Source organism: Megalobrama amblycephala, linkage group LG7 (assembly GCF_018812025.1).
Source record: "Megalobrama amblycephala isolate DHTTF-2021 linkage group LG7, ASM1881202v1, whole genome shotgun sequence".
NCBI classification, from domain to species: Eukaryota; Metazoa; Chordata; class Actinopteri; order Cypriniformes; family Xenocyprididae; genus Megalobrama; species Megalobrama amblycephala.
In genome coordinates this window covers 13,202,410-13,217,727 of record NC_063050.1, presented here as the reverse complement: position 1 = coordinate 13,217,727, position 15,318 = coordinate 13,202,410, and the positions used below count along the sequence as shown (strand labels likewise).

Genomic DNA, 15,318 nt, shown 5'->3' with positions numbered 1-15,318 from the left:
TCTTCATTTCATTTCCATTTTCCATTTCCATTTCCATTCATGCTGTTGGACCATATGGCGTATCAGCAGTCTCCCTTCTCGGCACAGATAAGAGCAGAGAGTTCCCCTGGGTGTTACAATCAAATTTCAGACAAATTTCCTCACCAAAGAGTGAATTTCTCTAAAATAACAAATGTTTCATGTCTCTGAAATTTTTCAAATTCATGTCCCCCTTTGGATGGGTACGATTTGTGTCTTCAGTGTTTGGGCCATGATCATGCTGAAACATCACTCATGGATGGTTTATGTTCTAATTGTGAGAATATGAACATGAGCATGTTGTGCTCATGGCTCTCATTCTTTTTCAAGAGACAGAAAGCAACCTCAACTGCTTCCAACCCTGCTCCTTCTACCTGTGCTGAGGACGAGCAGTGAGATGTTATGGGGAAGCAGCACTGGAATGCTTCTCTAATAATAACTCCTCGACCATCATACGCCCCCTAATGCTGATTGACTACATGTTTGTTGTTATTTTTCCAAACAGCATTTTTGAAATATCGCTTACCCCACCTTCAATTACTCACCCTCATGTCATTCCAAATCCGTAAGACTTTCGTTCATCTTCGCAACAAAATTTTTTTGATGCAATCTGAGAGCTTTCTGTTCCTCCAAAGACAGCAGCGCAACTACCACTTGGACACGTTAAAAAGTTCATAAAGAGATCGTAACATTAGTCCATATGAATTAAGTGGTTTAGTACAAATTTCTGAAGAGTTTCAATCGCTTTATATGATGAACAGTTTTAATTTAGGCTTTTATTCACATATAAACATTGATCAGCGAACATGAGATTAACCGATCCAGCTTGATGCATGAGAACAAACCTCTTTCGGAAGATCAAACGTGCCGCTTAACACACGAGAACCTATTTGGCTTGCACGCTTCAAGTAAACATGCTTGAGCTTCCGTTTACCACACCTGATCGGTGAGTTGATGATGTTTTTTTTGTGAATAAAAGCCTATATTCAATCCGTTTATCATAAAAAGCGATCACGTCTCTTCAAAACATTTGGACTAAACTGCTCAATTTATATGGATTAGTTTTACAATATCTTTATGAACTTTTTGAAGCATCAAAATGGTAGTTGCGTAACTGTCTATGGAGGAACATAAAGCTCTCAGATTTCATCAAAAAGATATCCATTTGTGTTCCAAAGATGAACCCTAGTCTTACGGGTTTGGGACAACACAAGGGTGAGTAATTAATGACAGAATTTTAATTTTTAGGTGAACTAACCCTTTAAAGTTTCCCAAGATAGGGAACCTTGGACCACTTATCTTCATCATTCAAGCACATTTTGGTTTGGTGGAGGAACTCATCACCAGATCCATTAACTGTAGTATGCCCCTTTCAGGTTAGTGCTCCATATGTAGTGACTCTCTAACAGTGGTCCTATATGTGTATTTCTCCACTGTTCGCTTTCCCTTACATAAAAACTGTTTTCACCTGGATGGAGCTTTGCTCTGTCACCAGTCACTGTGATGCCGTCTCAGCTCCTCAGAACAAACCTGAATGAGCAATACCACACTGGCCACTTTTATGTCCAGGGTGTGGCCAGCAATGCAACTTTTGCTCACCAATTTCATTGGCCTTTTCTGAATACCTCAGAGGTGATTGGAGCTCTCAAAGAGCAACCCCTAGTGTCAGTTTGACACACCATTTCCATTGTCTCCATCAGGGAACAAGGGTTACAACAGTAACTGAGATGTTTTTCAGCTTTAGACCAATAGCATTAACAAGTATGAAATAAGGCACTCAAATTACATGTTTTTTTTTTTTTTTCCTATCATTGCATTAAGAAGCTTAGACTGACATTTAATATCCAAAACCATCTATTCTGTTATATAAAATACCCATATAATAATGGCACTTTTTATTTCCTGATCATGATGTTTTAGTCCTCAGTGTTGTTTGAGTCCACAGCAAAGACATCTGAATAACTTCCTGTACTGCTGCCTGACCTGGACAAGAATGAGACGAGAAGAGCTTGGTGACTTCATGATATCAATTTAACATCTAAAAACTCATCAACCATAGTGGAATTTGTTTATAATAAACAGGTAAGAAAAGGGTCATGAATTGAGAACTCAACTTTTCTTTGAGCTTTTGATATATAAGAGGTCATTGTACTGTAAGAATATCCTGTAAGTTTCAGAACTGAAAACTTCCTTGTTAGTCTAATAAAGCTTTTATTGACACCAGGCCCATCATACGACTGATCCTGGAATTTGCCTATATAAGTTAAATGCCGCCTCCACAGAAGAAATCATCGCCTACTTAATCATTACAACGTTAGCCCCGCCCACTGGCGTGTTAGTGAGATGAGGATGAGAAAAGACTAAAAATAACATTATCTTTCAATGGATCCTAATGCTAGGAATATGGTTATTTATTTTCAACAATGTGAATGTCTCAGTTGAGCTTTATTTATTTCTATTCGGTATTTCACTGTGGATTCTTTGGTAAATGAATCGCATTTCGGCGCAGGCGATTATCACTGACCGAGTTCTAAACACGCGACAAAGCTCCCGTTTTATCCAATGAATCTCTTAGTTATATCACATTTCCACTGTTAGTGATGATGAAAGCATTCGTTAGTGTGCAGAAATTGAGTTGCAACGACGAGATCACTGCTTTAATGCGCCCAACAACATGCTGTTCATCACTGCAACCCTTCATGCCACAATCTAAATATAATGCCATAGATCTAAATGTAATGCTTTTAACACTTTTCACAATTAGTTAACCTTGAGAGCTGTAATATGAATCACAGCAATGGGCGTTTACACTGAAGTCTCACAGCAGACACGCCCCTTCAAACTGAGCGTTCAAATAAGAGGGCTAAAATCAGGGTAGGAAAAATGCTTTTTATTTCTAAATTATGACAAATTTTGATGTAAAAAGCATACTAACATATTAAGTGCAACCCAGGAAATGTTATAAAACAATTAAACAACGCAGTTCATGACCCCTTTAAGAGACTTTCTGAAGTAAACACTGATAGTTTTCTTCCAAATACTGTCTCTGGAGAGAGTGAAACGGTTTTGGAGCAGGCTGAATTAATTACAGAGGTCAAAATAAAAAAAAAAGAGAGATAGAGAGAGAGAGAGAGAGAGAGAGAGAGAGAGAAAACCCTTGAGAAGGCCAGGCCTAAAAGTTTTAAGTAGTTTTAAAAGTATAGAGTTTGAAAGCATTAATGCCATGCAGTCAGACACCCACGTAGAAGGCGACGTTCTTCTGACCTTGCGAGAACGTTATAAAGAGGACATTTGCGGAGTTAACAGAACATCCTATAGTACTAGTCCCCTAAACATTCCCAGAATGTCCTGAATGTCCACCAAATAATGTCCCCCAACCCTTAAAAGAACTCCACACCGTTTTGTAGTCATGAAATGGCCTGATGTCATTTGACATTTGGTTAAATGGCCTAAATGTTCAGAGAATGTCCAGAATGTTCTGTAAACGTCTGCCCCCAAATAAAATACGGTACCCTAGACCATCTTGGAACGTACTGGGAACATTTCTAGGCAACGTCCTTAACAACAGTGGGGACATTCTGAGAATGTTCTGGGAACATAAAATTTCTAGCAGGGACAGACAAAATTGGAATTTTTGACAATTGGCGTTTGAATAGTTTTGGCCCATTTGAACATTCCATCACAGGAAGGAAATAAAAGAGTAACAGATTAAACAACTGCTTCTGACATTTATCTATAAAAGACACTGACTGTCAAAAAAATAACAGGACCTGCATGAAAACAACTGTAATAATGTTACATATTCAGTTTTTGACATGGAATATGGTGGTAAATTGAGTGATGTCTGACCTCATTATTGAGGACACAATAGACCAGGAAGATGAAGGTTCCCTGCTGGGAGTTCAAGATCAGGAAGACGATCTCCAGCTCCTTACTGCCATTAGTGAAGAAACCCAGAATCCAGGAGCAACCAAGAACCACAAACTGAGCCAGTGTTTTAAATGTCATAATCCTGCAGAGAAAGAAAAAAAAAAAAACATATTATATATATATATATATATATATATAATATATATATATTAGTTTGCCCACTTATAAAGAGATGAAGGGTGTATAATTTTTATGGTAGGTTTATTTTAACACTCTGGTATCTGAGGCTGATTTGGGGTCCTGGAGTAGTTTTGACATGCCCTGACATTTGTGCTTAATTATAGATTCTTAATTATAGTGCTTAAATTATAAATTATAGACTCATTGTTTCTTTGTAAGTGGGCAAACTTAAAAAATCAGCAGGGGATCAAATAATTATTTTCTTCACTGTATATATAGGGGGTAATCAAATCATGATTGTTACTTGGTTTGTTTCATCTGTGAAACTTCAGCATTCAGATTTTTAAGAGTTGAGTTCAGCCTGATGGTGATGCTGATGAAGAGAATCGTGTTTAACTGAAAAGTTGAAACAACATCTTTTAAAATAACAGTCAATCACATTTTTTCCATATAATTTAAATTAAAATCAAAAGAAATAAGAAATGTGCTTACCACTAATATGACACAAACAGGACCCAGAAAACTCCAGTTGAAACCTTTATCTATTTTGATCCAGCATCTGTTTAGAGGAAAACACAATATAATGACTAGATGAATGTCGAAATTGCTATTTCTGGCATTGACTGTTGAAATATTACAGATTTAAATCTTGTGGGTGACTTTGATATAACATGCCAGAAAATGTATTTTATGAGATGGCTGAAATGTAATAAAATCCCAGAGCTACATTTTTCCCTTTCTAATCAATTTTTAAAAAAACAAAAAACAAAAAAAACAAAAACAAAAAAAAAAACATACTGTTCGCTGCCGTAGCCTTCAGGAACCACCGCAGTAGACACAGCCACCACAACCAGAGCAATCGTATATCCAATCACACACAGGTATCCAGTGCTAAGCACTTCCCTCTTTTTGGAGCTGATCTGTGATAGGTTCTTCACACAGATGAAGAGCAGCACAGCTTCAATGAACATCCACACAAAGCCGGAGAGAAAGAGGAAGTGCAGCACACCTGATATCACGGCACACAACACCTGGAGACCAAGAGAGAAACGGTTATGATGATTCTCAGTGAGGCTGTGCTGAGCTGTAGGGCTCCTTCATCATTCTCACCTGATGACGGCGTATGAGGTTCAGGAACTGTTGTGTGAGCAGGAACAGAAGGTGAGCCAGCAGAAGACTGATGCAGATGTTGATTCGAGCCACATTATTCACTCCAGGACTCCACTGACAAAGGGCAAAGGTCAACAGGGCCAAACTGAAGAACACCAGCCCCACGATCACACACACCAAATTCAACAGCTCCAGCAGTGAATCGTTCTGAGAAAACATGTCAGAGTACATGAGTGCCAAACCTGTTCTTTTCTAGTGATGCATTAAAATTTCGGCCACCAAATTTTTGGGGGCAAAACAGCAATTTTCGATTATTGCCAAAAAGGTTTGGAGGGCTGAAATCACTGACCGAAATAATTCTGTTTTATAAGCTCTACTCCAATGACACGTTTTGACTGTGTTCTATTTTGTGCACACAAAATGGATAATATTCTGTGCTGTTTTCTGTTGATGCATGAAAAAAGAAAATAATAAAAAAAATCATTTAAATGTGTAGCGAGCCTGCCATCCAATAACTCTTTCGATTTTATCAGGGAATTCAAACAATAAATGCTGTTTTGGTGCTCTTTAATGTGGTGTGACAGATCGTTGTCACATATAATTTCAAGTACTCATGAACCGATCATCTCTTCCACTTCACTACTAGTTATAGCACCAAATAAACTTGAATCAGCATCAGAAGGTATATACAGTAGAACTTACCAGGATCGTGTCTCATGTCTCATGGGAAAGACGTCAATAAATCAGCTTGTAAATATTCACAAAACATTACATTTACAGGCAAGCCATTCAATCACCATAAACTCGTTAGTTAAGCAGAAAAAAATTAACATTTTAATAAACATATTGTAAGCACTTGATTACATTTTTCGATAAATGGAATGCATTCCTTTTTGAATGACACACACGAGCTGTGCATTCTCTGTCTGGGGGAAGAGAAAGCATGGGAAGTTCTCGAGGGAGAGTGAGCGTTTTGAATTGTGAGCATTTTCCTTTGAGAACACTCCATTCTCATCTGGCTCTCTTCTCGAGGGGAGAGAGTTCAGCACCTGTGCCTGGTGGTTTGGGTCCCGATCGCGCTGAGGCAGAGCGGAGATGCAGATCATGGGGCTCTCAGATGGAGTTTGAGAGGGGTGTGGACCTCTCGCATTATTCTGCAGCTTGTGAGACTGAGCTTCTGAGAGAGGATGCATTGTCAACTGCATACTCAGGTCCAGTGGCGAGTGCTCTTCCAGCTGAGCAGTAGAAAGCTGAGGAGGATACTGAATCCTCTCAGCCACCCTGCCCCGTGTATGCTGAGTTACTGGAGGTTATGGAACGCACATGGTTGGCTTGATGATCGGTTTCTCTCTGGCCATAGCCCTCCAGCTCTTGTGAGCCTTCCATTCCTTCCTGACCTTCATGCTGAGGTCAAGAATGCACTGAAAAATCCATATTCAGTGTGAATTCATCAAAATCAGCAGGCTAATTTCACTGATGTTGAGGGACTGGGAGAATATGGGTATGTGTCAATGCTACCGATTGACGAGACGTTTGCGAACGTATCGTATCAGGGCGGACATTGACACTAAAGGCTCCAACCCTGCCATCTAAACCCCTTAAGGTGACTTCACGCTAAAATGGCAGGGCATACGTGACAACGGGCCAGGCTGGTGCTGCTCTGCACAAAATGGCTATGTTGCAGGCATACTAGGCTGACCTGCTTAGACCATGGGCAGGGTCTCTTCCCTAAAGAGGTTGAGGAGCTGCGCCGTACCATGGATCTTGCTCTCTGGGCCACGGAGAAGCATCTGTGGCTGAACCTGACTGACATCGGAGAGAAAGAGAAGGGCTTTTTCCTCAATGCGCCGGTTTCGCCTTTTCGGAAAGTTCAGAGAGGGATGCTCAGCGCCATTCAAGACTTGTATACCACTGAGGTCTGAGTCCACTACTGAGGCTCTCCCAGGCAGTCTGGACCTGGAGGAGTAGGATGCAGAGGAAGCAAGACTCAAGAAAGAAGAAGGATCTGAGGGAGGTGATCCATCAAAAACACAGTCAGCGAAGAAAGAACTTTTGAAGAACTTCTGTAGATGTCTGACAGAAATAACCAGTCTGGTTAGTAATAAGTGAAGCTGGTAATGCTGTTTGTGGAGTTGTTTAATCAGATCTTCAGAGATTTAATGTCTTTTATCTTCAGTTCATCTAAGGCTGTGGCTGAAGAAAGTTGTAGTTTGTGTTCTTATTTCTCTTTCTTTCAGTGTTTGTTCACAGCAGGTGTTTGAATGATTGAAAGAATGTTTCAGTAACATCATACTAACCTTTAAATAACATTCTACTAACATTGAGGAAACTGAACATTTTCATGTTCTTGGAATGTTACAAACCAATGTTCCAAGAATGTTGAATTTTGAATAAAAATTAAGTTGAAAGAACGTTTGAGAAATATTATACCTTTAAAAAAACGTTCCTCTAACGTCAAGAAAACAGGACATTTTTTTCCCGTTCCCAGAACCAACACTGAATATTTAGAGAACGTTCTTATAACAAAATTCTGTTAGCTGGGATGTTTACACAGAACCATGTTTAGCGTGCCTGTAGCCAAACAACATAAAAGCTCTAATCAAAGAATAATTTACAATGATCACATAAACGCCAACAAACCCACCATTCGAAGTTCGCTAGTGGGATTAAAAAGAAGTTTGTAGGTTTTGTCAGATAAGTTTGAATTAGCAATTAGGTAACTAGCTAGCAGAGCCAAACAGTGTTGTCCTTTATTTACGTTCTTGCTACAGCATAAAAATAACGATAGAAACTATTAATTGAAAACACATCAACAAAGAATAAAACATTCTTAAAGGTTGTGGTTACATGGTAACAAAAACTCTTCTTCTTCTCTAAAGCTGCCTTAGATGGCCTTAGCCCCTTTGTTGTGTATTCTCAGGGGCAAGGTTTATGTAAATTTTAGGGTTAGTGATTCCACTAACCTGTGAGGAAGCTTGTTGTAGTCCCTACCAGACATTTGTTGTAGAGAATTCTTTAAAAGAAAATATCTCCCTCTGGATTGAACTTTGAGCATCGTAACTTTGCAGACATTGTCTATGCTCTAACAGCAACATTACACACTAACTAATGTTACAAAATTTAAATCATAATCAACCACCCCTTTAAAAAGTTGGTTTTCAGCCAAGTGCATCCTGAATTTTCATTCCAGTGCATCACTAGTCACTATAAATGTTAAGCATCTACTGTAGATTGCATTTGAATTTAAGGAGGTTTTACTTGTTCTATTTTGCTTCTATTTCTCTATTTCTATTTCCAGTCTGACATGTTCTTGTACCTCTGGTGGTCTGCTGGTTTGCATGATGAGAGCGAATGTCGACAGATGAACACAGGAACACACAGTGTAGCTGCTGTTTGTCTTTAAAACAGAACAACCATCTACAATCCATTCCCTGATATTCCAATACACACAGGACAGAGAACCGCTGGGGTCGAACTCCTGCAGAAAGAAGAAAGAACATGCAGAAAATATTACAAGACTGAATATTAGATGTTTTCAGATGTTTTCATCAGTTCTCAGGTTGGACAGAAGCACATTTCAGTCTCTCACTCTGATGTGTTTGAGGGTGAAGTTGACTGGTTTGGTGAGTTTAGTGTTGGTGGTTTTGGGAAGAGTAGCTGAGATCACAGTGGACATCATGGTTTTAATCGTGTCATTTGATGTGTTGAAGAAGTCGGGCTTCAGTAGATTCTCCATTGTGTTGAAGCTCATGAAAGCCACAGCAGCTGATCCTGTGTGAAAGAAACAGAAGATTTGGTAACACTTTACAATAAGGGTACATGAATAATCATGTACTAATAGAGGGTATGCATCGACGTCACTTTCCCGCCGAAAACGCGCTCCCTCCGCTGGACTGAGTGGCAAAAGAACCTGCTGCATGACTGGATTTAATAGGAGAAACTGAGAAAACGAGAGTAAAACAAACAAATTACACTAAAGGTTGGACTCGAAAGTGTTCCTTACAACTTGTCAAATAAACCTAATCCATGGATATTGACATGCAGCCAGGAATCATGTTTCCTGACATTTATATGTGCCTGATTTCGATGCCGGCGAAATACATAAAGCAAATCTGCCTGTGAATATTTTATATAACTACAATATAGGTAGGTCTAAATCCACGTAATCACTTATATCAATGTTATATTGTCATATTGTCCAGCCCTAAAACACATACATATAGCCTATAGTTTTATAGTATAGTTTTTGTCAGTGTTTATTTTAAAACACACAATTACGCAGAATATAAGATAGTAAATATTTAATTGATGATTTGCCAACATAATATATAACAATACAATATATACGGTATGATTTTACCTCAAAATCCAACAATCTGACACAAAATGATTCTGCAAATCCATGTTTCTCTGCCTGGAGTCCAGCTGTTTCTGTGAATTGCAGTGATCCATTTGCTTCTTTTTCTGCAGTCTTTAAATATATACCTCAGGTTTTGTGTCAAAGCTATTTGTACAGTAAATCACAAAGCTCTTTTCCGTTTTGGAAGTGTTTTGTGTGTTTTTCGCGGCATTCACGCTGAAAACCAATGCTGCAGTTCAGTTTTTGTGCCACTAAGTGGGCGTGACCGCAGTCGTAACGGTCGACGGTGACGTCACGTGCATACCCTCTATACCTGAATTAGTACTTAATTCAACATGAACTAATGATTATTGAAAGCATGAATCATGAACCAATGAAGAAATATACTTAACTATTATTGGAGTCATTATGGATTCACACATGAATAAAGGCAGCCTTCACAGCAAAAACTCACATGTTAAATTAATTCACCTGGGAGTTTATTTGAGACCACACTCAAGAGTGTTAAAGTGTTAAAATAAGAGTATGAAATGAACACTGAAAAGTGCTAAATTAACACTGAAGCAGTGTTAAAGTTAATGAGATAATTAAGTGATTCATTGATAATGACTGACCATTATTGAAGATACCTGATGTTAACAAGCAGAATCAATGAAGGAGAAAATCACAATTTTTAAATGGTTAGTTCACCCAAAAATGAAAAGTCTGTCATTAATTACTTACCCTTATGTCGTTCCGCACCCGTAAGACCTTTATTAATTTTCGGAACACAAATTAAAATATTTTTGATAAAATCTGATGGATTAGTCAGGCCTCCATTGACAGCAAGATAATTAATACTTTCAGATGCCCAGAAAGGTACTAAAAACATATTTAAAACAGTTCATGTGACTACAGTGGTTCAACCTTAATGTTATGAAGCGACAAGAATACTTTTTGTATGCCAAAAAAACTAAATAATGACTTTATTCAACAATATCTTAAGCTTCGAAGCTTTATGAATCTTTTGTTTCGAAGCAGTGGTTTGGAGTGTGAAATTATGTGAAAACATAAAAATCAAGAGCCCAACTAAAGCAAACACTGATCTCCATCATGGTGATTTAAAATTGTGATTCCCTCTTTTGGTGATTCTGCTTGTTAATATCAGGTATCTTCAATAATGGTCAATCAAAATTCAATTAATCACTTAATTATCTCATTAATTATCTCACGTAGAGGCTCTGCTTCACGTCGGGTGGTTCTTCACCTCTACGTCGTGCATTAAAATCCTTTAATTAGGAATTAATTATTCCTTACTTATTAATGTATTTTGTACATTTGATGAGGAGGATCTACTAATCCTGTGCCATCCAGTAATTTTTATGACAAAGCTGCAGTCAAAATTTCAAACTATGATGATATTATTTAAATGAGTTTTAGAGTCAAAGTACTTTTTCTTATTCCTTCTCAAAGAGACTGACTGATTTGGTTTACCCATAAATGTTTATCAATATCAACTATCAAACATGTACTAAGGCTGCCTTTATTCATGTGTGAATCCATAATGACTCCAGTAGTAATTAAGTATATATCTTAATTGGTTCATGATTAGTTCATGCTTTCAATAATCATTAGTTCATGTTGAATTAAGCATTACTTCAGGAATTAGTTCATGATTATTCATGTACCCTAATTGTGAAGTGTTACCGAAGCTGATGTTAAAACAACAACGATCAAAAAAATAAAAATAAAGTACATGTACTTTAGCGGTAATGCTACTGCAAACTGTTCACAAACTAAACACTACTACAAACTAAAACATCTCACATACTTGTTTCATTGTTGTTCTTGGCGATCTCAATGAGATCAATGTCCACAGAAGAATTTGTTGTGTCAAGTCGAGGCATTTTGGTGGCCTGTGGTCCAATTACGAAGACTTCTCCCTCTGATTAAAAACAAACAAGCAGTTATGTGCTATTCTATTCTATTCTATTCTATTCTATTCTATTCTATTCTATTCTATTCTATTCTATTCTATTCTGTTTGTTTGTTTACTTATTTGTTTAAGTCAAATAAATAAATAATTCCCTTTGCACAAAAGACAAACACTTTAGTATAGGGAACGCATATAAACTATTAACTATGACTTTTCCCTCAATAAACTCCTAATTTACTTCTTATTAATGGTTAGTAAGGTAGTTGTTAAGTTCAGGTATTGGGTAGGATTAAGAATGTAGAATAAGGTCATGCAGAAAAAGGCATTAATATGTGCTTCATAAGTACTAATAAATAGCCAGTGTTCTAGTGATGTACATGCTAATAAGAAACTAGTTAAAATATCCTAAAATAAAGTGTTACTTTTTCTTTTTTCTTTTTTTTTGAGCTGAACAACTTTTGTGAAATCCTTCAGATTAAATTGAAAAGGCTGATCTGCTGTAGAATCACAGTTCTGCTGTAATCAATAATGTGAATCTAACTCAGAGATTGGGCTCTAAATGAGTTCAGTGATTCAGGTCAAATAATGATTATGTGAAAACATAACCAACAACACCTGATCATCTTTTCTCTTTGCTTGTCTGGCTGCTACAACTCAGTTACAACAGCCCAAACAAAATCTAATGTTAAAAAGTCAAGGGACAATAACTCAATGATGGTGACTTAAAATTGTGATTTTCTCCTTTGGTGATTCTGCTTGTTAACTTGTACACCAGCAGGCTGTTAAAAGTAACACTGAAGCAGTGTTAGAGTTAATTGGGTATTTAAGTGGTTAATTAAGTGATGATTGTTATTATTAAATTATTGAAGACACCTGATGATAACGAGCAGAATCACTGAAGGAAAGAGAAACACAAGAACTACAACTGACTTCAGTCACAGCCTTTAAATCTCTCTTATTACAAACCAGACTGACTTTATTTCTTTAATTTGTATACAATTCTTTCTTGAGAATTAACAGGTTTAGATGTTGATTATTAATGTTTGGTCACCATTATGGTGATCAGTGTTCCCTTTAGTTGGGAAGTTACTCTTGCTTTTTATGTTAAGTTTGTGGTCTTTGTAACAGTGTTGATTTTTTTTTTTTTTACAAATTATACCATAAACAAAAGCAATCAGGTGATATGGTTTATACCATATACTAGAAAACTGATTGCCTAGTCCCATCACTGACCGAAAGCTGTTGTAGTTATTTTTACCAACAGAAACTTCACACCACAGATCAAACATTTTGAATTTTTAAATACTGCAGGAAAAAAATAAAATAAATAAAGATTTGACCTACCCACAGACATCAAGAATCAACATATGTTTTTCATCAATGGTGACATCCTTCATGCTGGAAGTCATGAGTTTTATACTATAGTGGCTCCCAGCATGTAACATGTCATCATTACTGAGATTCATATGCTGATTCATGATGTCTGTGTTCACTTAAAAAACAAAAGCAAGGGTGACATTCAGACACACAGACATCAAGAATCAGCATATGTTTCTCATCAATGGTGTAATGCTTCATGCCGTAATGCACGCTCGGAACCGCCATAGTATAAATCTTTTGACTCCCAGCATGCACTGCAGCATGAAATATGTCACCAATGATGAGAAAAATATGCTGATTCTTGATGTCTGTGCGTGTGTCTAATTTAGTTTTCCCACAATGTATTTAAAAATTAAAATTCAAAATGTCTTGTACTGTTAGGTAAAGTCAGTCAGTGATGGGACTACACAATCATTTTTTTTTTTTTTGATGGTGTAAATCAAACCACCTGAATGCTTTTGGTTATGGTCTCCTTTGTACGTGCTTTCGTAAACACTGTTACAAACTCACATAAAAAATACAGTCAAACTGCCCTAAAGGAAATTTACTGTGTACCAAATGACAGACGAATTTGCATCGAAATACTAATATATATATATATATATACATATACATATACATATATATATATATATTATATATATATATATATATATATATATATATATATATACATATACATATTATATATATATATATATATATATATATATATATATATATATATATATATATATATATATATATACACTCTAGCTGCATTAATCATTGTTGTCGTCTGCCACCTGTGATCCACCGCTACTCTTCAGACCATATAAACTCCCTGACACAATATATAATCTCAGTTTCATTATCAATAATAACTGTTTCTCCACTCACCTACAGCGGGAAGAGTAAAACTGACTTTGTCACTTGTGTTCGTCGGCTTCACCAATGTAGAGATGAGTTTCTCACTGGTTTTTAACATACGGTTTCCAAAGGAGGCGAGTTCAGTTGGGTTGGCTGATGATGATGACTCTGAAATCTTCTCTGAAGCGTCGAAGGCCATAGTCAAAATGTTGGTCACTGTCTAATTTATTGATTAAATAAATACAGTTACTGTACTGTTACAGTTATTGTAAATGTCAAGTGAGCCAATCATCATGTAACTGACACACATTTGATCATTTTTCTCTTGAAGACTTACATCCAAAGGAAGCACTTGAGCTGTAATGTTCTCGATCTGCTCAAGAAGATTTTTAAAACATCCTCCAGAAGTCTGACTCTGAAATCACAATTGAGCTTATCTTATTTTCTTATTCCTTATTGTATCTTTGGTCTGTTATTGATAGGACACACAGCAAATTTACCAGTGTTAAACTAACACTGCTCAGTGTTTATATGAGTCCACACTCAGGGTGTTAAAAGTAAGCAGTGTTGAAGTTAATGAGGTAATTAAGTGATTAATTGAGTAATGATTAAGCTTTATTGAAGACACCTGATGATAACGAACAGAATCACTGAAGGAAAGAGAAAAAACAAGAACTACAACTTTCTTCAGCCACAGCCTTAGATGAAATCAACTGAAGATAAAAGACATTAAATCTTTCAAGATCTGATTAAATAACTCCACAAACAGCACTATCAGCTTCACTTATAACTAAATAGACTGACTTGATTCCTATCATACGTCTACAGAAGTAGTTATTAATAATAGTTTGGTTTGTACTTACCATTGTGGTGAGCAGTGTTTTCTGTAGTTGGGCTCTTGACTCTGGGGATTTATATGTTTGAGGTCTTTTTTTTTTTTTTTTTTTTAACAATGTTTGCTCAAATTTGTTGATATAATTTGTTGGAAAAGAAGTCATAATCAGAGATGTTCGGGTGATATAATTTTTTTTTTTTTTTTTCATCATAGAGTAGTTTGAAAAAATACAACCCATAAACTGGTTTTCAAATTTTTCATTGGCTTGGTAGCGATTAGACATTCTGATTTGTTTTAATATATTTAGGATAAAAATGCTTAGACAAACATGGACAAAAATGGTGACATGTTTCATGTCACAATGGATGCTGAGAGACACCATTTTAAAAATCCTATAGCTTCCATCATGCATGAAGTATGTAATCATTATTAAGATTCATATGCTGATTCTTGATATCTGTGTGTATTCAGATGGTGTGCTTTAAAAAATAATAAAATAAATAATAATAATAATAATAATAATAATAATAATGTAAACCTTTATTATTTTTCAGATTATCACCAGTGATTAATATCAGAGATGTGCAGTTCTTAAAACATAACCTATATATTCAACTAGACTCTGAATAAGATCAGTAAATTACACTATTACATGATGCTTAAATACTTATCATCAAGCCAACATCATCTGAACAGATTTTCTCTTACTGTTCTTGTTATAACAAACACAGTTACAGCAGCCAGAGAATAAAGTAATATTAAAATATCAGAAGTCAGACTGCTTAACTAAAGCAATTTTCA

At 36.4% G+C, this 15,318-nt stretch overlaps 1 protein-coding gene across 1 annotated transcript; it reads right to left on the bottom strand.

The window, feature by feature from the left end:
* Positions 1–693: 693 nt before the first annotated feature.
* Positions 694–13,881, bottom strand: LOC125273121 (adhesion G protein-coupled receptor E3-like). The gene is made up of 10 exons (XM_048198389.1): positions 13,713–13,881; positions 11,349–11,462; positions 8,768–8,949; positions 8,495–8,656; positions 5,179–5,385; positions 4,867–5,099; positions 4,561–4,627; positions 4,373–4,464; positions 3,868–4,030; positions 694–2,001 (listed from the first exon to the last, which is right to left on the bottom strand). The coding sequence occupies exons 1-10, from the start codon at positions 13,879–13,881 to the stop codon at positions 1,942–1,944; spliced, it is 1,449 nt and encodes a 482-aa protein (XP_048054346.1). The 3' UTR covers positions 694–1,941.
* Positions 13,882–15,318: the final 1,437 nt, after the last annotated feature.

Bases quoted from the DNA above. Each gene is read 5' to 3' on its own strand.
- LOC125273121 (XM_048198389.1), bottom strand. From the start codon at position 13,881: ATGGCCTTCGACGCTTCAGAGAAGATTTCAGAGTCATCATCATCAGCC. The intron at 11,463-13,712 runs GTGAGTGGAGAA...GTTTTTAATCAG, and splicing joins TTTTACTCTTCCCGCTGTAG to AGGGAGAAGTCTTCGTAATT. The intron at 8,950-11,348 runs GTATGTGAGATG...TCTTTCACACAG, and splicing joins CAAGAACAACAATGAAACAA to GATCAGCTGCTGTGGCTTTC.